The following is a 16,449-nucleotide window of genomic DNA, read 5'->3' as shown; positions in this document are numbered from 1 at the left end:
TTTTATCAAGTGTCAAAATTGTTAAAGATTTAATATTAGATTCTATGTTTAATGTTTTATGCTCTTTAATTAATTTTTAGTGAATTTATATTTCGTCGTAAGATTTTATTTTAATATAAAACTAAAAATTATTAAGATAAGTAAAATTATATATATATATATATATATATTATATTTCTGAAAAAAGTTTTTACTCTAAATCTGTATCATGTGCATACAATGCTAAACTGACATGATTGCATGTAAATTCTCATAAAGTAAAACGCACGAAATCCTTTATCTCTTTGCAATTTAATTTTTTTCAACTGAAAAACCAGAGATTTCAACGTCAAGATATCAGTGATAAATGAACGTCGTATTTCTCCTTGTCCTAACTTGAGATTTGCATATCCGACGTGAAACTCGGGCGATGACTATTGACGACGATGCGACTGATTGCAGGACTATAACCGTTATCGCGTAGGACATTAACGTTTCACGGTTAACACAATTGTAGTGGTTCGACGATCTCACGCGCAGCCCGTCCGCCCAAAGCTTGACACTTACTACTGCCGTGACCGCGGATAGCTATACGATGCCTTACCTGCTGTCAACATTATCGCATTCTATTACTACCCGCCGGCCGGATTCTGCCGCTTGTCAATGACTACTGATATCGAGGCGCGGTTCAATGCCGAGAGCCGTAACTACTGTAATGTTCGTTGACGTTTCTATTGGGACGATCGGGAAATCTATTGACCTGCATGCGGCAAGAGCCAGATAATAACTATTGTCTCGTGCGGTTTACTCGGTATCGTGGAAAATTAATTTCCCTAAAGTTTCTTCAAATTTCAATCATACGTTAATCGAAATGCGAAATATCTAGATAACTATGCGATTAAAAAAGAAGTTGATATTTATTTACAGCTTTTTATGCAATTTAACTTTTGAATGATATTATTCTGGTACAGCTATTTGAAAAAAAAAAGAATTTTTGGAACAAGATATATTATAATATATTTATATTCGAAAATATATCTTCAATGTAGAAAGTGGATATACTCGACGGCGGAATGATTTATTGGGATCTTCGCGAGCACTCTCTAAGAGTCTCTTCCGTCTTTCTCTTTTGTTCTCTAGTATCATTCTAGTGTCTCGAAGAACCAATAAATCCGTCTCTGAGTAACCAGAAACGAAGTAGGATAACGCCTTCTGGAGATCGCATGCTCATCCTCTTCTCTGTTTTCTTTTTCAGAACCTGAAGAACCAGATCATGACGACAAATGTTTGGGTGGAACAAGTAAGTAGATATTGTTTTTTTATTATATATATTAAATTTGAGTTAAGTGTGTACGTAAAGCGCACACATGATATTTTCTGATATAATCTTGTTATTTATCAAATAAAATTATTTATATAATAAATAAATAAATAAATAAAAGTAACATTAAATTTTTTAAAAATTTTTATTTTTTAATTTGAAAGAATTTATTATACAAACACAAATTAATTTAAATTAAGTTAACTAAATGTAGTATTTTATAATACTGCATATTTCTTTTTAATATTTATAGCTAAGTAATTAATAATTTATTATTAATTGTATAGTCAGTTGCTTATTATCGATGTGTATTTTATTTGTGTATTTATTATTTTATTTATTGTTGTTAAAATAATTATAATTATTATCATAATTAAAATATTTATATTAATATATCTCTAGGATTATTGAAGTTTGGAGTTTGTCGTATTTCAATAATTAATTAATAATTAATTTAGGAATCTAATAAAATATGCAAGAGATATGTACCCTTTCGTAAATTATTTGCACAATATCAGTTCGATAATATTTAATATTGATTTTTGATACTTTTCTTGCAAAACATACAATATAACTATTTTACTATTAATAAAACATATAGTATTGCTCTTAATGTAATTGTAAAACTTTTCATAATTTTCAAAAATGCTATTCCCGATTTTGTACATGAAAATTGTTTTATCGGAATGTCGAAAGAGATACGTGCTGTCAAAATTCCACATTTCTGTGGGAAGCACGAGACTACAAAAGCCAACTGCCGAAATTTGGTTTCCATTTTCGCGAGTGCTGTACATACACAACGCGATCGTATCGCTTTGACTGTCAGATCTTCCCACTCGACGTAAGGCGATGGTTTGGAATTTCAAAGCAGACGAATTTCATTCACGTTCGACGACGAAATCCGAATCGGCGCATAGCAATTGGCCTTTATTGACGTGATGCCCTCCTCTTGAATTCGCGAGAATAATTCTGTGACACGATCGTTTCTCGTCCGTCGTCTTTCGAATTTAATCCATTTTATGCTCCTTGTCGTCTAAGAATTATATTCTACCTTTTTTACGTATTATTACTCTCTGTTATTACTTACCGTTGCTCGCGTAAGAAAGTATTAGAAAACATTTACATTTTTATTTTGACGAGAAAAAATTGATCTATTTATTTTGCATTGTGTAATACAATTTATTAAACATTAATCATTATAAAAAATTCAGCCTTTTAAGGTTATATCTATAAAGCTTTAGAATGTAAATAAAAAACCTCATTTTTTTACAAAAAAAATCTATAAAATATTAAGCTTAACGTTCATGATTGATTCATGAACTTTTATTTTTAAAACAAATTTGATAAGTCTAAATATATAAAATTCAGGTTAAAACTTGTATACAAAATAACGTATAAAATATTCTTTACTTTTATTTACTATTTTGTTTTAACAAAATTTTTACAATAGGAAAAAAAGATAAAAAATTATTGTGTATGCATATATATATATTAACGAATAGTATTCGGAGATTTAATTTGTTGCAAGCATATATATAGAACAATATTTATTTCTAATATACCTATATACACATATATATATATATATACATATGTACAATTTCATGGATACTTTTATTAAAATATATAAAGCTCCGAGGTAAAAAAGGGAGATCGTGATGACAAACGATGTTATAGAATGATGTTCGTTGAAGGAATCCTTCTGATTTGGTTCAAAAGACGCGGTATGTCAAAACGCTTGCTTTGCCTTACGGAATCTACAAGCGACGAGGCGGTGTCGGTGGGATGCATTTTAATTGTAAAGCAGCTTGGGCGCACGTACTTGCCTCGCTCGCGAATGCAACCCTCGTCTTGCAATGTGGAAAATTTGGAATTCTCGAAGAGTCGCCGGCCGACGCCTGGCGACGACCCAAAAAACTTGATATCGCGGTAGAATGGATTTCGTTGGAATGTATCTGGATGCCTGTTGGTTGACTTTGGTATAACTTTTTGTGAGCGTTCCAAGTTTTTCCGTACGTGCGAGGCAGAAGAAAGAGAATTTAAAATGATCGAGTTTATTGTAAGTTAGATTTTATTATTAATTAGAAAAGGGGCTCTAGATAAAATATTAAGGGTTATCTAAAATTTAAAAAAAATTGTGAAATTTCTAAATAAATTACTTTAAATTGAAAAACTGATAATATACAGTATATATATAATGTCACGTTATAATTCTCTACAATTACATTATAATATAATTCTTCTACGATTGATATAATTTGTAATTTTTAAAATTAGGTTGGTGCAAACACGAAGCATTTTTTATGACATATGAGTTTCAATCTGTAAATTTACAGTATTACTGTAAATTTAATGTACATTTTTTTATTATTTGTTTAATACTTAATTTATCTTAAATGAATCTATTCAGATCTTTTTAGGTCCGAATAAAAAAATTAATTTTTTGATTTATTATTTTATTTTTTGGACGCTTGAAACTTATTAATATTAAAATTTTACTCTATATCAGTTTTATGAATAATTTATTGAAGTTGTTTTCTGTTTCAAATAATGTAATTTTTTCTGCTCTCTCTCTTTCTCCCTCGATCGTTGAAAACAACAATTACATAACATTCTCGAGGCTTTGTAGAGAATATCCGTTGAACGACCTTGAGTGTCGGAACACTGTTAGTCGCGGACAATAAGCCTTAGTCTCGAGACTCAAGAACGCGAACTTCCTGGAAGTTCGGCCTGGAAAGTTAAGCCGTAGGCAAAAGATCTCGATTTATATCGGGTACTTTCCGTTTGTACGGAATTTTTTTTGCTGTCCTATTCCCCTTTTTATTCGCATCGTTGGTTCGTCACGATCGTTTGTCAGTGTCGATAAAGCGACGTCGGTGATCTGCCTCTTTTTTTTCCCTACTTTTTCTTTCTTTCTAACCTCGACCCGCAGAACGATAGCGTACTAGTTCCCCTTTCGGTGTCATGTCAGTCCATCGATGAAGTGGCACTCTTTTATCAGAGTTTCGGAATTGCTTGCGATTACTGTACGTCGGAGAGAAGCTCGCTTCTTCTCTCTAGAAGAAAAGAAGACTGACTGGCAGTCTCAACGGCATCCTTTGATGGGTTCGGAAGTTCCGCGATATACTCGGGGAAGTAAACAGTCATATGTTTTTCTTGACAGAAAGCCGACGGAAGGGCGAGAGAGAGGCAGAGGAAAGTTTAATCGGGAGACTGTGCGACGGCAGCGGTATCGTATCTTGTTTGTAAAACAGAGAGAGGATATTATCCCCCCCCCCCCCCGAAGACAAATTGCGGAGCCCCGATGGAAACAATAGGGGAGGGTGGTGAAGAATCTTGCGACCGGAATAGGACAAGAGCTAAAAAGAAACATTTCTCTCGTAAGCTGGTTATAATTGGGGAAAAAAGGAGAGAGAGAGAGAGAGAGAGAGAGACACGAGCGACATCGCTTCTATTAGTAGAACTGTGTGCGGCTTGCATAATCGTCGCGATCAATTTCGACCGAATTTATCGAGTTCGAGTGTCCCCGATACGGGTGCGGTCGGATATTATTGATATTGTTAGAATAATTACAACGAACCGGAACGAGGGAGGAAGAAAGGGGCGATTTAATGCACGCGCGGCTGACGTTTCGCCGCTCGGTGTATCAGTGCGAATTTCATCGTCGATAGGAAATCGTAATCGACTGTACGCCGTTTGGAATTGCACGGTGGTTCAATTACGATACGCGCGCGCAAATTATCGATTCCATCGAAAAATTATTTAATTGGGTTATCGCCCGTATTATTACTGTCGCATCTCGTTCGTGCATATTACGAGAGATGGGTAGATAGGGAGAAAGAGAGAGAGAGAGAGAGAGAGATTTGACTCTCGTTATTATTAGTGGAGACGGGTTTTCAATTCGCTTCGCTCTCGTCTCTCTCTCTCTCTCTCTCTCTCTCTCTCTCTCTCTCTCTTTTTTTCTCTCTCTATTGTCGAGTACCGACGGAAATCGGGCCGAGTTCGCGACACAGGGGCTGGAGAGAACCTGTTCGCGCGCGCAACGATATTTATACTATAAATATACAACGGGGGTGGGCGCGCGCGTCATAGGGAAGTTTCCGTACTCTCTCCTGCTTAGCCTTTGTAACTGCAACGTAATATAAGTAGAAGCTCTCGCTCTCTTCCCGGCCCTTTTGTTCATTAACCAATGCGCCCGACCCAAGGCTCGTGCCGCACTTAACTTCTCGATAACACGAAGAAGCCGTCGTCCGTGTTACAAAGACGGGCCTGAATAACGGATTCAGCATCGCGAGAGCGTGAGAATTTACGTAGCGAACAGTATAAGCTTTGTCATATCGTTGTTACGTAATGTTTATTCTACCGTGAGTTTGCGCGAGTTTATCTCGTCCATTTTTTGCGAGCGTATATCGTGACATTATTATCTAATATGCTTGATTAAAAATTAATGTTTAAATTCGTGTTTAATATGATGGATTACACGGTGGACATTAATTTTAGACAAATTTCTGAATATTCGAGTTTTTCCTACGCACGTTTTCAATGCGTGACTTATTTACGTTGTGAATAAAGTAAATATTTAACGAGACGACGTAACGAGACGTTTTACTTTGCACCCGACGAAAATGTAAATACCGAGGTTTGCACTGTGAAATGGTACTTGAATCGACTGGTATTGTTATTTCCTCTCGCTCTTCTCGGAAATAATGCGCGGTTGATTTAAGGATTATGGATACGCCTGACCTGGCTTATGTTAAAACGGCAAGGATAAGATGTCCGGATCGCGCGTGTTTATTCTATCAATTATTCTGGCATTGTGTGCTGCTAAGCGAGTTTTGCGGCTACCTAATGTCCGACACGGACGATTGTCAGCTTTGCCAGAAAACAAGCCGACAGCTTTCGTAGGGTCGTGCCAAGTTTTCTCACCTACTTTGGTAACAACGGATATTTCTTCCTATCTTCCGCGCTTGTTTTCCACCTTGCGCGGAAATGTTCTGACACGAACTCCTATAGGAGTTAAAAGATTCTATCTGACCTCTGCCGCGAGAGAAAGAAGCGCTGACTTGAGATATCCGCGATGCATTCGTACGATCGCTATAACGATACAACCGCTATTTCGACTTTTATTTTCTATAACGCCGAAGAAAAATGCTGTCATCAATTTTATCAAATTTCACTTCTAACATGGATTCACCTTTTCAGGAATATAAGCATTTTTCTATACGTATATATCATTTTAAATATTTTATATTATTTTTTTTATAAAGAGAAGAAAATATTTATACGACAGAATCAGATAGTTACGGTTTTTTATAGGTTACAGAAAGATGCACGTGTGTCTCGTAACGAAAATAAACAATACTTGCGTTTCAAAGCTACTAGCTCCGAAATTCTATTACCACAACAGTAACATTCTGCTGGCGTGCGTCAAAAAATATTATTGCTAAAACTGCTAGGTATATAAAATTCTCATTCGCCCACACATTTGTTCCGTGTTTTTTGCCGTGAGATTTTTTTCGTAAATGTTAATGTAACGCTGCGCTACATTTGACAGGCTAAATCTGAAAGTGCCGACAGAACAGAAGACTGGTGTGCCTCAAATAGTACGTTGCTGTGTGCAATAAACGATGGTGAATTCCACCCTATGCTCGCTTTATTCCGGGCGTTGCATTGTAATGGAAAAGGATGCGCTTCTTCACGAATCGAAAAGCTTCCCGATTGTCAATCGCGTGATACACATCGCGTGAGACTCTTCGGCGGTCGAATAAACCGCGGGGCCAATACCTATTCCGTCTTTGCGACTCTGTGTGTGTGTGTGTGTGTGTGTGTGTGTGTGGATGTTTAAATTCTCGCCCTCTTCTCTGAAATCTTTCTCTCTCTTTCTCTCTCTCTCTCTCTCTCTCTCGCTCCTTTTAACTCTTTTCGCGCAGGCTACATCGACAAATCCTTCGGGCGCCGCGTCGACAGGAGGCGCCGAGAAAATACGGAGATTCTTCTCCGCCATTCTCGAGTTTTAAAAGAGGTTACGCTTTAGATAGTCGTCGATTTCGCTTCCTCTCTTTACGCCTCCTTTCCGCGACAATACGCTCTTCGACGCGGTGCAAACCGATTTACGATTCACCTCAGCCTTACCTCTTTGACATCGAATGTTACTCCTTTAACAAAGAAATGTATTTAAGGAAGAGAATTGTAACTTGCAGAATTTAGTTTGTCGGAAACGAAAACGCTAAGTGCATATATTTGTCTGAATCTTATAACAGATTAAATATCTGTATCATAAATAAAAAAGTTTAATTTTTATTCAAACATTTTTTGACAAGACATATTCTCTAGCAATTTTAATTTAAAAAAAAAAAGCTAGGAGCTCGAACTCAGTTACATGTTTTATCATCACTCTTTTTTATATGCGTAGAATTAATTACAGTATTAAATAATTAATTATTACATGTATGTGTTAGAGAATAGCAGGAAAGAAAGAAATTGTTTGAGAATATTGGAGATTCGAGAAAGAAGATTGAAGTTTCCTGTAGCACATTCTTTTCGCGCGTAAGAAAGAAAATATTGCTTCTAAATTACCAGCCTTTTTTTCTCTCGCTAGATTAATCGCGCTCGGAAATTCAGTACATCAGAGGCTCGCTATGCGATTTTACAATCGATTTCCGTCCTCGGTAAATCGCATCTTGTGGAGCGCTGGTAGAAAAATTCGAATGCAAATTACATATAGCGTAATTTACGGTTTTTTTTTGATAATTGAGTTTATAATAGAGTTCTTTAATACAATTAATAAAATTAAATTATTTTCTTCAAATTTATTTTTGTGCCATACACCGAATATACGATTTTTTTGAAACTAGAGGGATTCAAACTCGTTACAAGAGCGAGAGAGAAAAAGAGCTCTATATTATTTATTTACTTTTCCAATCCATTATTTAATAACATTTAAATACTAAATAATGTGTGGTCGAAAGCATTTGAATACGCGTTTTTAATATACAAATTGAAGCGACGAAAAGGGATTTTTTAAACAATAATTTAACAGAAGAATTAGCATTGAATTAATTAACGAAATTATTTAATTCAATTGATTTTAACTTCAATCAAACAAAGCGTTGAACTTTTGTAAAAGAGTTTGCTATCTGATACGAATTATACTGTTAAAGTTTTTTATTCAGTTTTGAATTTACCAAACATTTACATACTCGACAAAGTTGTCTCAAGGGCGTTCCTGGTCCTATTTTCTGGTACGGTGCTGCGTACTAAATTAATGTCGAGATCATCTGAGTCGTCGTTATAATCGTTTTAGCGTGAAGATAATTTTCCATGGTAGATGTGTGACGGTTTATCATCACGTATGCCACGGGTTTTCGGGGAAGAAGGAAGGTAACGTAGAGAAATTACTAAAGTGTATGCTATAACTGCGTGCATCTGTTCACATTACACGCAGCTTTCCCGTCATGTCAATGATTCTCCTCCAGATGGTACGTTCTGAGAAATGCCTAATGCTATTGTCTTATATGTATATGCGAATCATATATTTTTACTGAACGATATAATAAAAAAATATATAATAAAGTTCTTTTTATATTTATATAAAGATTAATCTGATATTAGGAAAGATAATCAGCCTCAATCTTTAAGTATAAATTAAAATCTTTTGACAGTTCTGCTCTCACATTACGTGCCAAAATAATTGATCTCGAGTCTGTTGGATTGTGTGCGAAATTTTAGATGCGCTACGCGGCGATACCAGCCACATACCAAACTCGGCTAATTGCGAACGGAATAATTAATACCTGTAGGAGCAACGAAACTCGACGCTTCGTGAGCGCGAACATACATCGCGAAGTGCACCTGCAGTGGCTGTTTTCTGTCGCGCGTTGCTGCATGATATTATATAATTCTGCGTATAAGATGATGAAATCAAGATGTTTCCGTTGCTCGTGTAATTTAACTGTTAATTTTCGATTCAGTAAGTCTATTCAGAATGCTATCAAATTTGATTGGTAACTAGCAATGATTCAATTTATAAATTAATGCAAAATCAATTCAATTGGAAATAAAAAAAAAGAATAATAAACAAAAAAAGAATTATCTATATCCATATAATGTTATTTGTTTTTAAAATGGGAACGCAAATTGCAAATAAATAAATATATATACATATTTATATAAACACACATATTTGTTCTAAAATCAAAACAATTTCTGCTATTTTTTTCGTTCAACGAATCACGTAATTTGAACCACCACAAATAAGGCAAGCAAAAAAATTAAACTGCACTGTATATATATATATATGTTATTACACATGCAACGAGAGAGTTTTCAAAATGTATAGCTAATCGTTTTTTGTGAAAACAAAATTCTTTATATAAAACGTTTATATTTTTGCCACAACGAGATCGCTTATATTCTATTTTATAAAATTTGTTTTTTTTTCTTTAAATATCTGTACATATGCTACGAGCGTTTAATAGTAAAAATGAAAAGATCCCACTAACAAATAAATTAACAGATTTTAATGTGCAAAATTATTACGCATTGAAAAGTAATATAATATTTTACTTTTATGCAACCATTACCTTATATTTTATATTATTAAAAAGAAAAATTTAAAAAATAAACCGAAAAATGATTTTATTGTTTCTCTCTGAAAGGAGAAAGCGGAGAAAGAGAGAAAATAAACTGTTATACAATAATTTATTATTGTAATTGGGCTATCTGGCGTAGAAACGATTTCTAATTCTGGACATTCTTACATTCAAGTAGTGATGATGTAATTTAGTCCTCCAATTTATTCGAGTATTCCGATACTTAAAAATGTTTGAATATCACAGCAGCCATTCGAATATTAATTATTACGAATCAGGAATTTCGTATACTTTAATTACTGGAATATAATTATTAAGTTATTATAATTATTAACAACGTTAATCTCGATGTAAAGTCAGTCAGCGTTCAATAGATGAGTTAGTGGAATTTAATCTACGAGTGAATGTCAACGGAGTTGGGCGTTGCTCAAGTATCGATCCGATGTAAGAAAACTCCGCGTCTCCCATGAATTATGTTTCGCTAGCAGCTCAAGCATCTGCCTGGTAGAAAATATCGATGCATCTTATAGGACGCGCATAGATACATACCTGCCTTATGATGTTTGTCGTAATATCTCGGTCGACCGTCTCGTTACCGTCGCTTTTGCTCGACGCTAACGAGTTAGGAAAAAGACGTGCTGATATCAAAGGGATACATCCTTCGCTGAGAGGTGTAATAAAGAAAGTTTTCTAGAAATGTTTCCGTTTCCGCGTCATAATGTACTCAAACATTGCTATCTTCTTCAAGCACAAAAACTTGAAGAGAGATTGACGAGCAGAGAGAGAGAGAGAGAGAGAGAGAGAGAGAAAAGGTAGAAAAACCGTGGATCTCGTGTAATTACTTTTTTTCTCCCACCCTCTTTCTCTCTTAATCGTTTTACCTCGTTTCGTCGCGTAAGCCGTTATTACGGAAAGTGAATCTTGGAAATAGGATCTTCCTGCCCGGATATCGGCTACGATGGGCGAAACTTCCGCGAGGTAATTATGAGGGTCGCCAAGATAGGTGGTCAGAGGGACCCCGAGTCGGACGGCGGGATATATTGACAGCAGTTAAAATGATTACGATCGATTACCCACTCTCTCTGGCATTTCCTGTAGAAGTTCGGAGGGTTTTAATTATAAATATAGTATTACATAAATGTAATAAAATATTATTATATACATTTTCTATTTCTTTCTCATAAATCAATTTTATACTTTGAACAAATATATTATCTTTTTGCTAGAAAGGAATTTTTTAGAAAAATGTTTTCTAATATCTTCATTTTTTACATAATTTAATATAAAAATTATATGTAATAATTGTTTCAAAACATTCAATATTATGGGAAAGTGAGAGAAAAGTGAATGAAAGGAATTACGTAAAAAGAGAAAGCGAAAAAGGAAAAATGAATAGGAAAACCAATCTCCTGTTCCCGTTTCGTGGCATTTTTCTTCACCCTTGTCGGACGCTCGGTAATCGATTAAGATTTTTTCATCTCCCTTAAATCGATGAGACATTTACGATTTCTCTCTATGCTTTCAGGAGTGGAACGATTACAAGCTGAAGTGGAATCCGGACGACTATGGCGGCGTCGACACCCTTCACGTACCATCGGAACACATTTGGTTACCTGACATTGTTCTTTACAACAAGTGAGTAGAAATTTCTAATCTTATTTATCATAACATTAGAGCGGACGCATTGAAATCACTTTGACATAAGCTACCTTCGTATCTCTTGATGCAAACGACGATATCACTCTAGATGTCTTTTCACGTTACACAGATTTTTCATTCGCGCGTATTCGCCAATTTTATCATTTCTGCCACGTGTAGCTTTCTTATCTTAGACTGTTGATCACGACGCGAAGCGACCATATTTTACACGATTTCAACGTAAAGTGCGAAGAAACGTAAAGCTTGGCTCGGAATATTTCTCAGAGGGACGGCACGTTTTCGCCTGCTATTTTGAAAATCCATGCCGCGGGAACGAGCGGTAGCTATCCGCGTCTAGCATTGAGAAATAGGATGTACTCAAGCACTAGCCGAGGACACTTTTACGAGGAGAGGGAGTCGTAGAAGCCCCTCGCGCAGAGAGAGAGAGAGAGAGAGAGAGAGGTCGACTCGTTTGTTCGGCGGTGCCGCATTTCATGCTCGATGATCCTCTCACGTAACTCTCGAGTAACCGTGCGGAAAAAGGTTACATCTCGGATACACATACACGTACACACAGCTTGGACGGGGTCGATGGTAGTGTGATGCTTCGATATCACAGATGCTTAAGCGATTCCGTGGTAAAAGTAACTCAGAAAGTCTATTATCTGGAAAACAAGACCCTCTGCTGCTATTCTTTCTCCCCTAGGTTTCAGTAGACGCTCTTCGTATAATTGTCGCGAATAATGGATCGTAGAACCAACGAAAGCTGACATGCTAGTTAGCGATTGCGGATATCACGCGTGCATGATACCGACGTCTACGACCGCGGATTTCATTCGCCGGAAGTCTTTACCGTGCACATAGTATTCGAACGCAATGACGTGACGCATAATGTGCGGTCAGCTAAGCCGCAAATTGCATAAGTCCGCGCAAATTACGAAACCATTAATCCGGAAAATGGGAGCTGAAATTAATTACTCGTGTATACTCGGCTGATGCAGCCCTTCGTCTTATGTAACAATTACATCGCGTTGTTGTAACATTACAATTGTTGGCAATTGCTTACGACGATTCTTCCAAAAAGGAAATATGTTTTATTAATAATAATAACATATATTTAAGTGGGGGAAGAAACATTACGAATATGGATTTTAGATTGCTCAAACAACTTAAAAATTACTTGTATTTCACATCTCATTTTCGTTAACGAAACGTTTTAATCAGCAACTTCAAGAACTTTCCAAAAGCGTATTTCATTGAAATCTGTCAGATACTTTTAAAGTTAAAAAGTGAATGTAATATTTAAAAGAAAAGTTATATTGACAAGATTGATGATTTTCGCGATTTCTTGGCGATTCCTAATTTCCGATATCTTCCCCAACAATCGTGTTTCATAGGACGAAGGCAAGCAATCTCGTTTAAAGATGGTGTATCAAATAAGCTAAACTTAACCCGCCCTATTAAACTCCATTCAAGCGTGTGACGTTCAATCCGCCATTCTCATTTCCATCGAGGAGCTTTGAATCCGTTCATGAGCCACGGGTATCTCTTGTCTTATCTTCTTCATTTCTTCGAGAGGATACATTATGTAAAACTCACCCAGTAACGTGCCAAGACGGCGTTGCTTGCCTTTTACGCCCGATATCTTCTCCTATTTTTTTGTTTTCTGTATGCAAAGTGCACTCTGAGCTCAGCTATCGTCACGTTTTGATACAAAGGTATCAAACGAATTAAATAACTCTGAGTCATTACCAACTCGAAGAAAAGATTTTGTCAATTTAATGGACCGGATATTGTTGAACCGATAAAATTGTTACCCTAAACTAACGAGATAATATCGTTGATTTAACGAGATTATTTTATTAGCAATTACATCAACGAAACGAGTTTTCAAATTACATAAAATTATCTTATACTCTCTTGATTTCATGAAATTAGCTAATATTTACTGACTTTATTTGTGAATGTTCATCAAGATAAGTGACGCAAACGATACTTTGATGTGTTATGGTAATTAAGAAATTATTTTGGCATATGCCAAAAGGCTATTTCTGCAGTATCGATCTTTTATTCTCATATTTTATAGGATACATCAAGATTTTCTGTGTAAACATAAATTAAAAAAGTATAGATCAAGATTTTTTTTCTTTGAACGAGAGTTTTTAGTTTCGAGAAAATTAATTTTTAAACGGATATTGAGAGATAATATATTCACTCTTTTTTAAAACTTAAATGAGACCTCTAATGATCTTATAATCGAAATTGTCCCAATACATTATACATATATGTGTATAAAGTACATAAATATTAAAAGTATAACATTCTCTTTAGTAAAGCGATTTAAAATGGATTAAATTTACTGAAAAAACTATATATAAAAAAAATATGTAGATAAAATATCCAAAAACTTTATTTTTTTTTGACAGAGGGAATTTTATAGTATCTTTTAATAGCCACTATCGAAATAAATTCATTAAGTTTAAATATGTTATTAATCATTTTCCACTTTTCCAAATCACTTTTTTTTCGAAAATAAAGCTTTTTTTTTAAATATTATTTTTCATTTCTGATTTATTTTACAAGAAATCACCTTCTTTTATACTATGCGTTTTTGATACTACTATTAAATTTATTTTACATTTACTATTATATAAATTCGAACAACGTTCGAAATAATATTTCCTGCAAAAGCTCGAAACATTGTTCCAGTAGTCGCGTAAAATTACCATTTCGTAAGAATTAGCTGCGGTACACCAAGTCTACGTGGCGAATCGGCGAAGTAAATAAACGTCTATATGTACCCGAAGGGCCAAGAGAATGGCGGCCAAAGGGTTGCTTAGGCACAACGACCCTGGCGCAGTACGTGCTACCTTGCCGCAAAATGCAAAGTTAAAATATGCAGGAAACGTACGTGCGGGCGAATCTCGTTACTCCATTATCACCGGATTACTGCACCTGCAGCTCATCCCAGATGCGCGCCGCGGTAATCCATTCCAGTCGCCTCGCGAGAAAACGGATATGACCTGGTAACAAAGCAATGTTCTTCTCTCTAAGTAATCGAATATACATACATACGCGTAAAAAAAAGCAATCGATATAGCAATTTTGTTTTTTGCGAACTATGCAAATTTGATAGGAAGGGGAGCGAGGTACTAAAGGGGTGGTGGGAGGGATGAACTCGATAGAGGGACAGAGCCAAAAGGAAAAAAATTACCATGGTAGGGAGCTACTAGTGCATTCGGACTCTTACTCTTTGATTATATTTATAGAATAATTCTGTCTCCCTTTCTCGCATCGAGCCATTCAACTCGCATTTTGCAAGTGTCAACCGCAAGCCCTCGCGTCTAGTTTTTCAGAGAAGCACTCTCACGTGCGCCATAACACGTTATCAATTGCGGGATCAGGTCCGTCTCACACGCGGATGCCACATCGTAAGCATTGAGATCTACGACAATAGGGAGCTTTTCTCCCTTGGAACGATCGCCGGACGGATCGAGGGACGGCAGTAGAGAGGAGGGGGTTGTAAGTAATATCGTGCCATAAAGGGTGCCTCAATACGGAATGCGGTTGCAACGATTCGAGCTTTTCAAACCAGCGAATATACTCCGGCACGAGCTCTCACCTCGTCGAGGTAGGACAAACTGCCCGGGTAAGAGGATACCGATGCGGTCTAGACGCGAAAAAGATTATCGGTGGACTTTACCGTAATGGCCGGCGATCTACAATGTTCGCGCCGATGTCGTCGTCGTGTTCGTTTGAGGTCTCGATTTCCGCGGAACGATGATACAACGTCGCATAAAAATATTAAAATTTAATTTTTTAATTAAATTATATTTTTAATTTTTTTATATTGAATTTATATACATTAGTATATTTTACTGGTTTCTTCAATTTTTACACATTTTAATTTTGATTATAATATCTTTCTCTCTTTTTTTTTTTTTTACGTTATCTATATATAGTTAATACTTTAAATATTTTATAAATATATTTATTGGTATTTATTACAAAATTATATGTGAACCTTAAAACATACACAAGCAGCAGTGTATACGGCATTAGTGTGTTTGATTTAAAAATAAAGATTCCAAAGAGGTGCAATTTCAGTGGTATCTACAACGAGAGAATTAACGAACAAAATGAATATCAAAATAATTAACGTGGCCATGAGAAATTTCGCGGCGCTAACCGGCGAGAGAGAGAACATCGTCTTTCATTATGTCAGGTTCTTGTGCGAGAGTTTTTCAAGGACTCGTCTCCGGTAAAGAGACAGTCGAGGAAAACGGGAGAAAAAGACGGCGACGTTATCATTAAGATTTGCGACAAGGCTATGCGCCTCTCATCGCGGCTCGAAGCCGTCGACGGAGGTTTTACTGCTGGCACAGAGTTCCGAGATTTACATGACGTAACCGCGCAAGAAACGCGCCATAAAGCACGCCGAAAACGAAAAAACGTGATTAATTGAGTCTTCGAACTTTCTTGACGTTACTCGCAGAATGCGACCGTTGTTTTATACGACACGGTTACAACATTCCTGTCTTTTAACCGGCGAGGTACAAATATTACGACTGAATATTGTACTTTCCATCTTTCTTGTGACAGACATTTATTGCGCTTTTTTAAACATATTATCACGCAACCATCTACCTTCAGCAAAGATTCAGCAAAATTTTATTCAAGATCATCGCATACTTTATTTTATTACACGCAAATTTCAATGAAATAGAGTTTCTTGAAGCTTACTTACTGGATAATCACGACTGCAAGTACAATTGCGATTCGTTCTGCCATTTAAAAGCGAACGATTATCTTTTCTGGCGGCAGAATATAATGCTGCAACATCCGAGATTATGTAACGACGGTAACGTATCTCGCCTGAGAACAAAGTTTAAATTCTCGTTTTGACGACATGGTGTCGCG

General features: G+C 36.0%; 1 protein-coding gene across 5 annotated transcripts in view; it reads left to right on the top strand.

Annotated features, from left to right (window-relative positions):
• The window catches only part of Nachralpha1 (nicotinic acetylcholine receptor alpha1), a 130,247-nt gene that overhangs the window by 98,401 nt on the left and 15,397 nt on the right, over positions 1–16,449 (top strand). For all 5 annotated transcript variants that reach the window (XM_072908377.1, XM_072908376.1, XM_072908379.1 and 2 more), the window contains 2 exons: positions 1,235–1,279; positions 11,417–11,526. In XM_072908377.1, the coding sequence (XP_072764478.1) occupies positions 1,235–1,279; positions 11,417–11,526 (155 nt within the window). The remainder of the gene's footprint in view (positions 1–1,234; positions 1,280–11,416; positions 11,527–16,449) is intronic.

This window comes from Anoplolepis gracilipes, chromosome 16 (assembly GCF_047496725.1).
Source record: "Anoplolepis gracilipes chromosome 16, ASM4749672v1, whole genome shotgun sequence".
NCBI classification, from domain to species: Eukaryota; Metazoa; Arthropoda; class Insecta; order Hymenoptera; family Formicidae; genus Anoplolepis; species Anoplolepis gracilipes.
The sequence above is the reverse complement of the archived record's forward strand: the minus strand, read 5'-3'. Positions and strand labels throughout refer to the sequence as shown.